At 34.6% G+C, this 14,270-nt stretch overlaps 2 protein-coding genes across 16 annotated transcripts in view; one reads left to right on the forward strand and one right to left on the reverse strand.

The window, feature by feature from the left end:
- The window catches only part of CEP128 (centrosomal protein 128), a 381,239-nt gene that overhangs the window by 52,422 nt on the left and 314,547 nt on the right, over positions 1–14,270 (forward strand). For all 15 annotated transcript variants that reach the window (XM_081830112.1, XM_081830117.1, XM_081830119.1 and 12 more), the window contains one exon: positions 893–1,009. In XM_081830112.1, the coding sequence (XP_081686238.1) occupies positions 893–1,009 (117 nt within the window). The remainder of the gene's footprint in view (positions 1–892; positions 1,010–14,270) is intronic.
- LOC115940965 (large ribosomal subunit protein uL11-like) overlaps positions 1–14,270 on the reverse strand; it is a 103,802-nt gene that overhangs the window by 48,137 nt on the left and 41,395 nt on the right. The gene's annotated exons all lie outside the window — the stretch shown is intronic.

Consider the following 14,270-nt stretch of genomic DNA (forward strand, 5'->3'; position numbering starts at 1 on the left):
CCAGTGTTTATCACCCAGTCACCCCATCCCTCCCACCCCACCCCCCACTCCAGCAACCCTGTTTGTTTCCTGCAATTAAGAATTCCTCATATCAGTGAGGTCATATGATACATGTCTTTCTCTAACAGGGCTATATTTATTGCTGCTCTTAAATGAATCCAAATGTCTTTTATCCCCCATAGCCTCCTGCATGAAATATACACATCATCAAATAGGTAAATTTTATTTAGGGGACTATATGATGATACACATGAAATGTATTTGAATTTGTACAACTTTTAGCAAGGAAAATCTTGCATCAGAGAAAAAAAATTCTTTCATGTTTATTTTAGAGAGTCCCAATTAAACATTTTTCTGTTTGACTTTAGTTTTTGATCTTTTACAGCTGGTTTATTTTCAGTAGATCACAGTAGAAAAGATTGACAAGCTAATGAAAAACCTTTTAATTATTTGCTGCTCATAGACATCAAAACCTTTCTAGGCAAGTCATGTTTATAGATAATTAAAATGAAAAAGAACTAAATAGAACAGTTTATCATTAATAGAGTAATAAATGCAGTCATTGGCAAACGTGGTATTTTCCTTCTACTTCACCAGAGGGCACTCTTTTCTAGTCTATTTTAACTCTGATCTATTGAATTATTATACTTTGAAAGATTTAAGTCCTTTATTGGGATCCAGGTTTTGATTATTTAAAGACTAATGATTGTTTTCTTTTGTAACTTTCAGTCCTTTTTTTGCAATCTGTTGTATAATAGTATTAAAAAGGACACTATAAACAAGCCATTCTTAAATGCTGTAGGTGGTAGTGTATCTGGCATAAAATCTCTCTTCAATATGTTCTCTTTTTGCCTAACAGCTCTGTAATGTCACCATTTCTGTCCATGTTAAGGTTTCAGATCGGGTGGAACGACGGCTTCAGGAAATAGAAAGAGAGATGCGCACAGAAAGAGAGCTGGTGGAGAAACGTCAGGATCAGCTGGGACTTATTTCTTTACAGCTTCAGGAGGTCTGTGAAAAATACCTTCCAGAATGTAAATCTTGAGTTCGGATAGTTCAGATAGTTATTTAGCCATTGTTAAAATGGTTAGAGTTCCTTGGTCATTGCATATATATTTCAGTCCGTCTGAGAAGTATAGCGTATAGGTTATCTAGTTCAGTGTGTGAACACAGCCCTACCTGGATCAAACCCAAAGTCTACTGCTTGCTGGCTGTGTGACCCTGGGCAAGTTCCTTTGCTTTTCTAGGCCCATTTCCTCTGTGAAAAACAGAAATAGTATTTACCTAATCATGTTAGTGTGAGGATAAATGAGTTAATTCTTATAAACCACTAAATACAGTATCTGGCATGTGCTCAAAAATGTTAACTGAAAGTGTGATTACTCTGATCAATTTTCCTTGGCATGAACTAGACCAGAGGTCAACAAACTATGGCCACTGGGCCAAATGTGGCCCATTGCCTATTTTTGTAAATAAAGTTTTATTGGAACATAGCCATTCCATTCATTTACTGTTTGTGGGTGGTTTTTTGAAACTGGCAGCATTGAGAAGTTGTAAAAGAGACCGTATGACCCACAAAGCCTGTCTGGCTCTTTTATAGAAAGTTTGCCAACCCCTGGACTAGACTATGGTCATACCATTCCAAAATTGAGATCACTTACCTTTTAGGTACCTTTTTTATTTTGAAATTTCAGACTTAGGAGGAAGTTGAAAAATTAGAATAAAGGATTTCTGTATGCCCTTTACCTAGATTCCTCCAGTATTCACATTTTATATCTATATAATAATAATAATAATAATAATAATAACGTATAACAGTTATTATATATTACATATATATAATTTTTTTTGAGCTAGTTGCAGACGTGCTATAAATACTTTTACACGTAAATAATATGGTGTGTATGTTCTCTTCCATAATCACAGGAAATTAACATTGGATCAGTACTATGATATAATCTATAGTTTTTATTCACATTTTGTCACTAACATCCTTTTCTGGTCCAGGATATAATACAGGGTCACATATTGCATTTGACCATCACGTCTCTTCAGTCTCCTTTGATGTGGAACAGTTTTTCAGCAGAATACTGGCCAGTTATTTTGTAGAAGTCTTGCATTTTGGTTTGTTGATGTTGTCTCATGACTAAATTTACATTATAGACTTTTGGCAGGAAACCCAGAGAATTGGTGTTGCATTCTTCCCAGGATATCTTATTAGGAGGACTATCTTATTAGGAGCCATTTGTCCCATTACTGGTGAAAACTGAACATTTGGTTAAGGTGTTGTCTGCCAGGTTTCTCCACTGTAAATTTTACTATTATGCTTTTTTAAATATTTTATGTGGAGATTCTTTGAAACTTCAAAATAACTTATTATTGTATTTTCATCCACAGATTTTAGCATGCATTAATATTCTTTCATGAAACAATTATTACTATAGGTGATGCTAAATCGTGATTTTTTTTTTTACACATTCCATCACTTCTTCTGCATTTATTAATTAGATTCCTACTGTGAGGAAAGACTTTGCTTTTTCCTTTAATTAATTAATGTTGGTGTAGATTTGTGAATTTCATTGTGTTACATTAGTTATATTTTATTACTATCATTATAGAAAATTAATTTGTTGAATTTCCCTTTAAATGTGTCTTAGATTTATACGTAAAGTATAAAAATTAAAACAAAAAGATTTTAAAAAGGATTTCTTTTTCTTTTACAAAATGATTTTCTCTAAAAGTGGTGCTCTAAAAATGCACTTATGTGTGCTTGAAGATCATTGACCCTTATAAATTGATGGATTAAAATTTTTTTTAATTATTAGACACTGCCAATTGAAAATTAGAAAAAATGGCAACCCTGAAATTATAATGTAAGCAATAGAAAATCTACTTTTGTTTTCTAAAATTCCATTTTCCTCCATTTCACAAAAGGAGGCATACCCTTGTTAGTTGGTAATTACTTTGAAGGGGATACTTTGTTGAATAATTAGATATAGCGTGTGGGTAGCCTTTTTTTTTTTTTTTCTTTAAACCTTGATTTTTATACATTTGTTCTCAAAGCAAATTGCATCTGGTGAGCATAAGAATAGACAATTGTTCTTTTTTGCAAGAGAAAATTAGAGAAATTTTCCGTACTTATTTTCTTCTTTGCAGAATGCACAAAATTACAAAGAGGGAGAGGAAGATTGCTTCCCACCCCTATTATTGAGAAACCAGAGCCTGAATATTTGCATTGTAATTGTCAATTTGACTAAAAGCTTGAGCTGTGATTTGGAATTCCATCTCTGACAATACAGTAGAGGATCACTATTGATAAGAAATGTTTAATTTCATATTTTGTCACTTTAATATAAGTGGTGACCTATACGCTTTTAAAAGGTGGTTTTTGGATTAAACAGTGCAGTGGAAGCTGGAAAGGATTAATTTAGGCTGTTATGTTTTCCTACTCCCAAGTTAAGTGGCTTAGGCTGTTCTGGAAAGGTCATGTTTAAGGAGAGGAAACACTTTGCTTTCTTTTCAATATTAAAAAATACTTTTGCAAAGACCTATACTGTATGATGATAGTAATTGATATATTTTGTTTCTGGCTATGGTGAGGAAAATGAATCTGTAGGTGAGTAAGGAGATCTGGACTTTCAGCCACTGTGCTCCTCTGCCTCCCTAAAATGTATAATTCAATGTTAGTGAAAATTATGACATTTAAAAATTGTTAAGAGATTAGGAGTATTCATTAAAAATTCCAATGTCAGATTTCTAGGTATAATGTCATGGGGAGGCAATACGTACTTTTGGCTAAAACCTGCTTTTTTTTAGTGATCTAATGAGGTCCTTAGGTCCTTGGAGCTTTATCTGTTCCCATTTAATGAAAAACACAGTATTAATCATTGGAAATTGGTTGAGGAACAGCCACTCTCCTCTTCTTGTTTAGAGGTCTTAAGGAATTGTTCACTCTTTAATGTGTTTGTGTTTTTTCCCCCCTCTTGGTCTAAGCAGGAGGGCTGTAGACGCTCTGGAATCTGCTTCCTTTATTGAGTCTCAACTATTCATGTGCTACTGATAAATGCTGGATGCATATTTGTATATGCCTTTCAGAACATTGCATAGCATATTAAAGTGCTAGTTCTCCCACTTACCCCCACAAAAAAATATTCCATGCTTGCCAGTGATCTAGGGTAAATCAGGTGCCTCAAGGTTTAAAGGAACTTCCTGGAGAAGTCTATGGGGAAGGTGAAGAATGGAATCTTAATTGAAGATGGTGAAGATTAGTGGGGAATTGTTAAGTGTAAGATGGGAGCTCAGCTCAATGGTTTTCAGTCTGTACATCTATGAGAAACCAGATTATGTGAGCCTCATCAATAATGTTAAAGCCTATACAGAAAAGTTAAAGTGATTGATAGATGTTTTTTCCTATATTTTTCTTCATCTTTTGGCATCTGTACCAATTGCGAAAAACCTAATGAAGAAATAGCTATTTGTTCCTTCCCAGAAATGTCACTGTGGCTCCAGAGATGCTGAGTAATATGGATACTTCACCTAAGAAAAGCCTTGGGTACAGTTTATAAATGTATTTAGTTTGGACTCATTAAGGGAGAAGCTTCTAAGGAAGCCAAGAATGTTTTCCTAATGTCCTCTTAATAGCTTTAGCATCTCCCTTGAAATTTCTGTGTCAATTCAGAGGAGAATCTAGTCAGGCAAATGTTCTAAGGTGGCCTCATTAACCCCTTCCTGTTAAGACTCTCCTTCTTGGTTTGGATTGACAAGGAGACCTTTCTGAGGCTGGTACATTTTTGGACTTCACTTACCTTTCCAAGGCTGAATTGTATAACTTTTGCTTGGCACTTTACCCTCCTGTTTCCATAGTCAGTGCCCCGACATTTTCACATATTTATTTCATAGTACAAGCATCCTCTTCCCCACTGATGTTACTTGATGCCTTTTATATAAATGCCCATTAAATCACTCTGACATTGACCAGCCCAACAGCTTCCCTGGGCTTTGAGAAAGACCAGTAGAATATACAAGTCAATGGGAGTTTAAAATACAAGCTCCGTGGAAAGCATGAGGAAGGCCCAGAAGATGCACCTTATTTTCCCAATCCTTGGGACATGAGCTCTAGAATGCAGTTCTTTTCACGCCCAGGTGACCAGGTGGGATGTAGTAAGCACCGAGTAACACAGTAAGGGTGACAGGCAGGACCCTCAGACTACCAACAGCCTGAAAGCAGAGTATCACAACAGGACAACTACACATATACTATTTTGTAGGAAAATGTGTGTAGCTGGGGAAAATTCTAGAACTCCTGCTCTAGTGTTTATTCTTCATGGGGTGGAGCTGTATGTGTAGGGTAAGTCTGAGCCTTATTTTAAGTCCTGGTTTTTATTTTTTTAATAAACCCTAATCCCATTGACTATTTTTCTCCTTTTGCAGCGATGGCTTTTTTTCTTTTACATGAGGTTTTTGTGCCAGGTTATTACTAATTACTATTTCCTGATATTTAATTGTACTCATTTTGAGCATTTTGCATTTTTAACGTTTGACATAGTATGCACTTAATAAATATTTGTCAAATGCATTAAGTAGTGACCATATTCATACACTGTTTTGATCCACTGTTTTAGTTTATATTTCTCACATAATTCTTTTAACATTTTTATTATTTAGTATGAAAAGTATTTAATCATATATAATTTAAATAAATGTATAACTAAATAATGTGATCATATCATAAATGTTCATTCATTCTCTTTTTAATTCAGCTTTTGTTTATTTGCTTGGCCCATTTTTTCCCCCCCTTATGTATTCTCTGATCATCAACCATTAACCCCACTCTCTAAGAAAAAGGAGCCAGTGTGAACAGCCTGGGAGAGATCCCTTTATATTTTCCTTAATTATTACTCTTAATTATCCTAGACAGCTGTATATGGACCATATATACCTTTGCATATATAGGACTTTTTTGGTATGTTTCATTTTAATAAAATGGGATCATATTTTATACACACACACACATACACACACACATTTCTGCTTTTTGGTTTTTCCTCTCACCAGTACTTTCTGGAAATTCCTTGAACTAGCTGATATGGTTCAAACTTAATCTTTTATTCCCATGGATGGATTTTTATTATAATAGAGGCTATCAGATTATCTTTACCAAAAGGTTCTAACCTTTTACAGTTCTTTTAGTAAAATGGTTGAAAATGGCCCTTTGCCCTACATTCTCTTTAATTTTTGCCAGGCTCACGGGTATAAAGTGTTAACTCATTTTTATATTTATTTGCATTTCTCTATTAGTGAATTTGAACATCTTTTCACATATTTTTTTGGCAGTTTGCATTTGTGCTGGTACAGTAGCTTGTTTATCATTTGCTCATTTGAAAATATTGGATTATTGTGTTTTCCCTCAGGAATTTTACTTTTTTAATGGCATGAGGAAGGAATCTGTTATTTTTTATGTGGCTAATGAGTTGCCTCAGCATCATTTTTGAATAATTTGTTCTTTCCCCTCTGATTTAAATGCCACTTCTGTTTTATATCTAGTTTCCCATGTTATCTCTCTGGTTCTATATGCTTTTCTATTGATCTGTTTGTCTACCCCTGAACTGATATCATTTTATCTCCATTATTATAGCTTTCATTATATTTTGGTAAATGATAATGAAAATCTGTTGTCATGTTCCTTGAAAAATCCTGCTGGCATTTTGATTATAATTGTACTGACTACATAGATTAATTTGAAGAGAGATGGTTTCTAATGTTCTTCAATAATGTTTTGTAATTGTATATAAAGGTCTTAACAGCTTTTGTTAGACTTATTCCTAGGTATCTTAGAGTTTTTCTTTCTATTGTGAATGGAATATTTTCTTCTATTACATCTCTGATTGGTTATCTGTAGTATATAGGAGTGCAGTTGGTTTTATATGTGGCTCTTGTATGCAACAATTTTGCTTAATGATCTTATTTTATAATTTGTTAGCAGCTTTCATGTATTACTGTCATGTACTATACACTGTGTGTGATCACTCCTCATGCCCATTTCATATATGAAATGGAAGGCAATTTAGTCTCTAACTTTATAATTCTTTGTTGTTGCTTTACTGCACTGGCTAGAAACTTAAGTGCAATGTTGAATAGAAACAAAGATAGCAAGAATTCTTGCTTTATTTCTGTTTTTATAGGGATGCTTCTAAAGTGTTAATCTTGTTGCATATTGTTTGCTACTGGTTTTTTCAGTGCTGTCTTTTTTCAGATTAAGAACATTGCCTTCTATTCCTAGGTTTCCAAGATTTTACTCTAGTTTTTTAGTTTTAGTTTCGCTCTATTTTGTGACTGGTTTCATGGATATGAATTAATTACTTCTTGGTCAATTATTTTTTAATCTGTAGTGTTCCTCTTGATATTAGCATTCTTTGAGTTACTGTTTTCTTGACATGATTTTTCTGTTATATTTTAATCCTTCCTTTGTAACTTATTTTTGTATGTTTCTTATAAACACCTTATAGCTGGACTTTAAAAATCTCATTTGATAAATTATGTCTTTTAATGGCTGGGTTAGTCGGTTTATACTTAAAATTATTGATGCATTTGGAAATGTTTTTATCCTTTTATTTGTTTTTTTAACATCTCTTCTTTTTTTGTTGTTGGTTCCCCCCCCTTTTTTTTTTGTTTTGTACTGGATTAAAATGTGTTATATATTCATTTTTATACTTCTGACTTTGATTAGATTTCCATTTTTTAGATGGTTATTCTCAAATTTAAAAATTGCATCTATACAAATTGTTCTAAGAAATCTGTGCTCTAAGCACAGTGATTTCCTTTCCGTGTCTTATTAGAACACTTCTGACCCTCAGCAAACTTATATCTTCTCATCCTTCAGGTTTAATTGTTGCCACCTCTTCAGAGAGAACTGCCCTGCCCCTCCCTTTTCTAAAATAGCTCTTTTCGGGCAACCCTGTTGGGACGCCTCTCACTCTTAAGAGCTTTTTCTGTATCTTCACTTAATAAACTTTTATCTCTATACTCACACACACAAAAATAGCTCTTTTCTGGAATGCCTGGTGGCTCATTTGGTTGAGCCTTTGACTCTTGATTTTGGCTCAGGTCATGATCTCAAGGTCCTGAGATCAAGCACTGAGTGGAGCTCCATGCTTGAAATTTTCTCCCTCTGCTTGAAATTTTCTCCATCTGTCCCCCTCTCCCCCAAATAAATAAATAAATCTTTAAAGAATAAAGTAGCTCTTTTCTGCCGCATTGTTTTCTGTCATGTCATATTTATCTTTTCATAGCACTTAACACCATCTATAATTGTATATTTGTTTGTTATTGTATGTCTTCCCCACTAAAATGGAAACTCTGTTGGCAGGAACTTTGTCCATCACACCTGTTTTCTGGGGCATGTAATGCAGTGTTTATCTCCCACGGCAGACAGTCTGTGAATAGTTCTTGAAGGAATGACCATTGTTTTCACATGTGAGTGACCATTTGGCTGCATGCAACACTCTTGGTTAAAAAAACAAACTTTTTTCTTTCTCAAAGGTTTGTCTCTGTTGTATTATCCTACTGCTCTTATTCCTGCAGAGAAGAAAGTGAATGTTAACAAATTTGTTCAACTTTGAAGTTGAGTATGTAGCAGTTGAAATGATTTAACTGAAATCCCACAAGCATTCTTCAAGAATTAAGACAATCACAATTAAATTTTAACTTTTTAGAAAGAATATTTTGATATGGTACTTTACTGTTTTTCATATTATGTTGGGAATTTAGGACAGCTAAATTTCTGATTTCTTGGTGCCTAACAGATGAAGTTAGAAAAAAATTTAGAACTGCTCAGATATATGAATTCTGAAAGTGAGATCTCTTTAAGATATTAATTATGGATTTCTGAAACTGTTAATTCAACTGTGGGGTTGTGAATGAACCAACACCTCATGAGGTTCCCATTATGGGTCAATATCAAAGGCTGATTGACTTTGGTTTGGAGACATAGCAAATAATGGACAGAAAAGACTTAAGAGATAGTTTTTTCGTTTTTAATTTTCAGAATGTTTGAAAATTCTTTTAATATATGTTTTTCACATGATTAACACTACCTGTTTCAAATTTAGATAAAAGTCTTAGAATACTTGGAAATAGGGAATGACTACATGTTTTTGACCACTAGTCGTCAGTATTGAAGCATCAATTGTGACCCAGCAGGCATCCTTCATTAAAGTTGCTAAACTTTCTTGGAAAATGATGATAATATATATACCTCAACTATTAGGGCTCCCTGAAAGTGTACTTGGCACAAACATTGCAACTGAAAAAGAATATAATTAACTATTGCTATTTGGAAATTTAAATTTGAAACAGTGTTGCTTTCTACAGTTGAAAAATAAAATATGACACATTGAGTATTATATATTAAGAGGATCTGTTATATTTAACACTAAAACTATCATTTTTATGCATTTTTGCTGGAGTTTCTTTTATGCTTCCTATTTAGGGTTACCGTTCTTCCTCCTTCCCTCCCTCCCTTTGTGGAAAAAATCTTTTTACATATGGTAAAACAATTAGAGACTGTAATTTGATATGAGAGTTTATGTCACTGGAATCATGTATTCCCATGCCCTAGTCTATGGTTCATGTATCTAATCTATACAGGAATGTCCCAAAGATACTTTCTCTACATTTTTATCTTATATAGATCCAAACTCTTTCTCCTAATTATCGTTTTCTTTTCCTTGATCATCACTGCCTTTGTACCTTGTTGTCTACTCAACCCAGTTACAGTCATTTTCCACTGGTGTTCTAATGTTGTTTGATTTTCCTTTGTGTGATCTTGTTTGTGTTTCTTTCACCTGATACAAAAGCATTTTTTATAGCTGTATGACTCCTTGCATTTCTAGTTAATTTACATTTTTATTCAGTACCCTAGATTTTTGTGTGTGTGTGTCTATGTGTAAATACTGAAGCTGTGGTATTATTACTCAAGAAATGAGAAATTGTTTAGATTTTTCTATCATCTTTTATGGTCAAGTTAGAACACTATTTACACCTATAACCTTATGTTGTCAGTCCATGGGCTTATTTGGCAGTGAGAAAAAGTTGTTCAGTTTCCTATTTTTCATCTGAGATTGAGAACCTGAAGCATTGTTAGGCAGTATCAGACTTGGATGGGAATCAAGTTAGAGTGGTGCTGTGATTTAAAGCCACAAAGCCTGGGCAGACTTGGGTTGCTGGAGCTCCATTTCCTGTTCTTTCCCCTCCTGACCTGGGAACTTGAAGAGAAGGTGCTAAATTGTGTTTTTTTTGTGTGGTTCAGCCTAGTAAGTAGCTGCTATGATTTATTTCTTCTAAAAGGATGGATACTTGTCTTGATGACAAAAGCAATGTTAACTTTATATTAAAAAATTTTTATGTGGTTCCTGTATGTTCTCGCCTTTACCATTTCTCTCATCCTTCACATCCTGTCCATCATTAACTCTGTCAGCTCTATTTATTTTTAAAGATTTTATTCACTTTAGAGAATAGATGGAGGGAGAGAGAAAGATCGAGAGGACAAGCAGGAGGAAGAGTAGAGGAAGAGGGGCAAGCAGACTCCGTGCTGAGCGGACACAGGGCTTGATCCCATGATCCTGACATCATGACCTGAGCCAAAATCAAGAGTTGGACGCTTAATGGACTGAGCCACCCAGGCACCACATCAGTAATATTTAAAAAATATTTTCTGAATTGATCACTCCTCATCCCCTCCATCACTACTACTCTCATCTATCCTCTTGTCTCTATTTTCTCCTGCTTGGGCTGGTGCAGTAGCCAGCCCCCTTGCTCCGATTCTTACCTTCCTACAGTCTTTTCCCCACAGAACCAGATAGTGCCACATCATTCTTCAGAACTCTTCAATGGTTTCTTTATGATATTCAGAATGAAATATAAAGTCCTCTGCCTATAAGACCCATCTTATGGTTCCTGCATGCCCACTCCCCTAATTCTCTGTCGTTCTTCTTGTCCACTAATTCTCTGTCGTTCTTCTTGTCCACTAATTCTCTGTCGTTCTTCTTGTCCACTCTAGGCCAACTACACTTGCCGCCTTGCTTTTCCTGAGACATGCCGGGCACCCTCCTGCTTTTGGACATTTGCACTTTCCATTTCCAGAGCCAGGAATTTTCAACTCTGGAAACAGTTGCATTGCTGTTTACCCTCATGTCATTCAGAGCCCTACTTCAGCAAGACTTTATTAACGATCCTAGATAAACCCATTCTTCACTCCTGAGCCTCTTAAACTGCCATATTTTTTTTTATTAGTGCTTTTTGTTGTCATCTGTCTGCTCCCTGACCAGAATGCAGGCTTTATGAAGGCAGGCACTTTGTTCACTGCTGTATCTACAGTACCTAGAGCTATGGCTGACATGGAATAAGGGCCCAATAAGTGTTTCTTGGAGGAAGTGATGAATAAATATTGTCTACTATATAGTCAGAACTATACATAGTAAAATATTCAGCCTATACCTTCATGTAGTTAGTATATGCTAGGTACTGTGTTGCAGACTAGAGATTTAATGGTACTTAAAGCATTGTTTTGACTTTGACGGACCCCCAGTTTAGCTGAGAAAGAAATGTTAATAATCTCTGTAATTCACTAAGCGTGTTATTTCAGTTTTGAAATAGGCTTCAGAGGAGCCCAGAGGGGAAATAGTTATCTCTTCTTTTTTCAACTTTTTTTTTTATTATGTTACGTTAATCACCATACATTACATCATTAGTTTTTGATGTAGTGTTCCATGATTCATTGTTTGCGTATAACACCCAGTGCTTCATGCAGTACATGCCCTCTTTAATACCCATCACCAGGCTAACCCATCCCCCCAACCCCCTCCCCTCTAGAACCAATAGTTATCTCTTCTTAACCCTCTGGGAAAATTTGGGTGGAAGAAGTGGCATTTTTGCTGAGACTTTGTGTTTTCAAATCATTTTAGGTATTTCTTTTATGAATGTGATTCTATCGCATTGCTTATTGCTACATGATAAGCACTTTACCAATCCATGGCCGAAATACATATTTAAATTCTGAATCAATATAGTTTTGATTTACAATATTGTTCTTTGTCTTACTATTTTATACCATGTTATTTTCTTCTCTCTTCTGTGTTTGTTACCTGTGAATTACTTATTTTTTTGCAAAGATAAAGTAAACGCTTTTCTGTAAGGTTGTGAAAGAACCATTAATGTTACCATGCTGATAAAAAGGAAATAGATGGAAAAGAATGATTTTCTATTTTAGGATTTGTCTTTCAAAGCCGGTTGAACACTATTTGGCATAGCTTGAAATGTGCAGGTCCAAGACATCATGTTCTCCAGTCTTCTTCCTTAGTCTTTTTCTTGATTTACCTCTTTGCCTCCTGCCCCTTCCCCTGCTGACTTAACCTGTAAGTCTGTTTTATTAGGCTTTGATCATTTCAGATGACAATAAAACCCTTTTAATATTTTTTTCTGTGGAAAATATCATTTTCCCCAGAACTCCTTGTAGAAGAGAAGCTGGAAGAGATCTTGTATGTTGTCTCTTTCAACCTTGTACTCAGTACTTGAATTTCCATTCACAGAGCATAATTCCCATGTGGTTCATGCATATTATAGACAGTTTCCACAAGCCATGTTCCCTCTTTCTTTTATTGGGTAGTATTGATAGTAATAGCTGGTTGGATTAAAGAATATTCCAGATCATATATTTCAGGAGCCTGCTATTTAATATTGATAAAACAAAAGTTGAAAGTATAGAACTGTATCCTACATCATAAGAGAAGTAAAATGCCAAGTGTTAGGATGCTAGGGAAGGTTTTTGGGTTCCTTTGAAGGGTGCAGTTTTATGAGATGATGTGTAGATGTCAGTTGTCCTGAGATTCTTAAAATCTCATTTCTGTATAATTAACACCTATGTCATCTCTTCTTAGACTTTTTACTTTATTAAGAAAATATTACCTAAGGATGTTAATTATTAAATGCTTGCAGTGTACTTTCTATCCCCTTTCACCTCTCCATTTCAACAACATTTCTCCAAAATCCTCCAATGTATGTAACTATTTTATTTTATTTTTTATTGTGTTAATTACCATACATCATTAGTTTTTGAAGTAGTGTTCCATGATTCATTGTTTGTGTGTAACACCCAGTGCTCCATTCAGTATGTGCTCTCTTTAATACCATCACCAGGCTAACCCATCCCCCCACCTCCCTCCCCTCTAGAACCCTCAGTTTGTTTCTCAGAGTCCATAGTCTCTCATGGTTGATCTCCCCCTCTGATTTCCCCCCCCTCATTTTCCCTTCCTGCTATCTTCTTCTTTTTTTTTTTTTTTTAACATATAATGTATTATTTGTATGTAACTATTTATTATTATTCAAATATTTTTGAAAAAGCTGTGTTTTTCAGGTTATCTTCCTGGGTTGATCAGTTTGCTTGTAGCTTCTTTGTTCCTATCCTCATTGAAGTTAGTCCTCATACAGTTTTTTTGTTTTACTTTCTTTTCTTTTTTTTCCTGATCATTTGCTCTCTAGGTTCTTGAAGAGTCATTTCTTATTTTCTCCAAAATGACCATTATGGCCTCTGACTCCTTTCTTTATTTCACCTATTCTTTAAGCATGTGTATAGATGTTCTTGTAAAGAACCTCAGAATCTGTTTGGAAATAGTTGAGGTTTGCATTATGAATAAATACTCTTATTGCTGCTGTGAGTTGCATTTAAGTCTGACACATTTTATGTTCATACCATATATGACGAGATCTTAAAGTATTGTTTAATCACATTTATTTTGCTGTGTGTACTTACTTGTTCTTGCTAATATTGTCATTGTAAACTATAACAAATAAGGCTAGCATGAATCTGTGCGAGTCCCTTTGTGTAGCAACATATGCAAATAGACATTTAATGCTGCTAATGTTATGATGATGGTGAAAAATGTCTGTGCTCTTGTTGACTGAACAGCTGCCTGACAATAGCCTGAGATTTTTTGAGTGCAGGATTTGTTTAATTTCTACTTTGTGCTTTTCTTGAAGAGTGTAATGTTTCTATCTACATTTTCAGTGAATTTATCCTAGACCATCTGTTTATAAAGCGCTTTTCCATCATTATCAATTAATATTTATTGGGCAACTACTGAGTGCATAGTAATGTTGTGTAAACAAAGACCACTCTGCTACAGATAGACTTACTCATTGACTTGGTACTGTTTTATTTTGATTAGAAAATAGTGAAAAAAAAAATTCAAAGGATAAAATAACATCCTCTAACTCTA

Source organism: Leptonychotes weddellii, chromosome 9 (assembly GCF_054177405.1).
Source record: "Leptonychotes weddellii isolate Sample4059 chromosome 9, ASM5417740v2, whole genome shotgun sequence".
Taxonomy (NCBI): domain Eukaryota; kingdom Metazoa; phylum Chordata; class Mammalia; order Carnivora; family Phocidae; genus Leptonychotes; species Leptonychotes weddellii.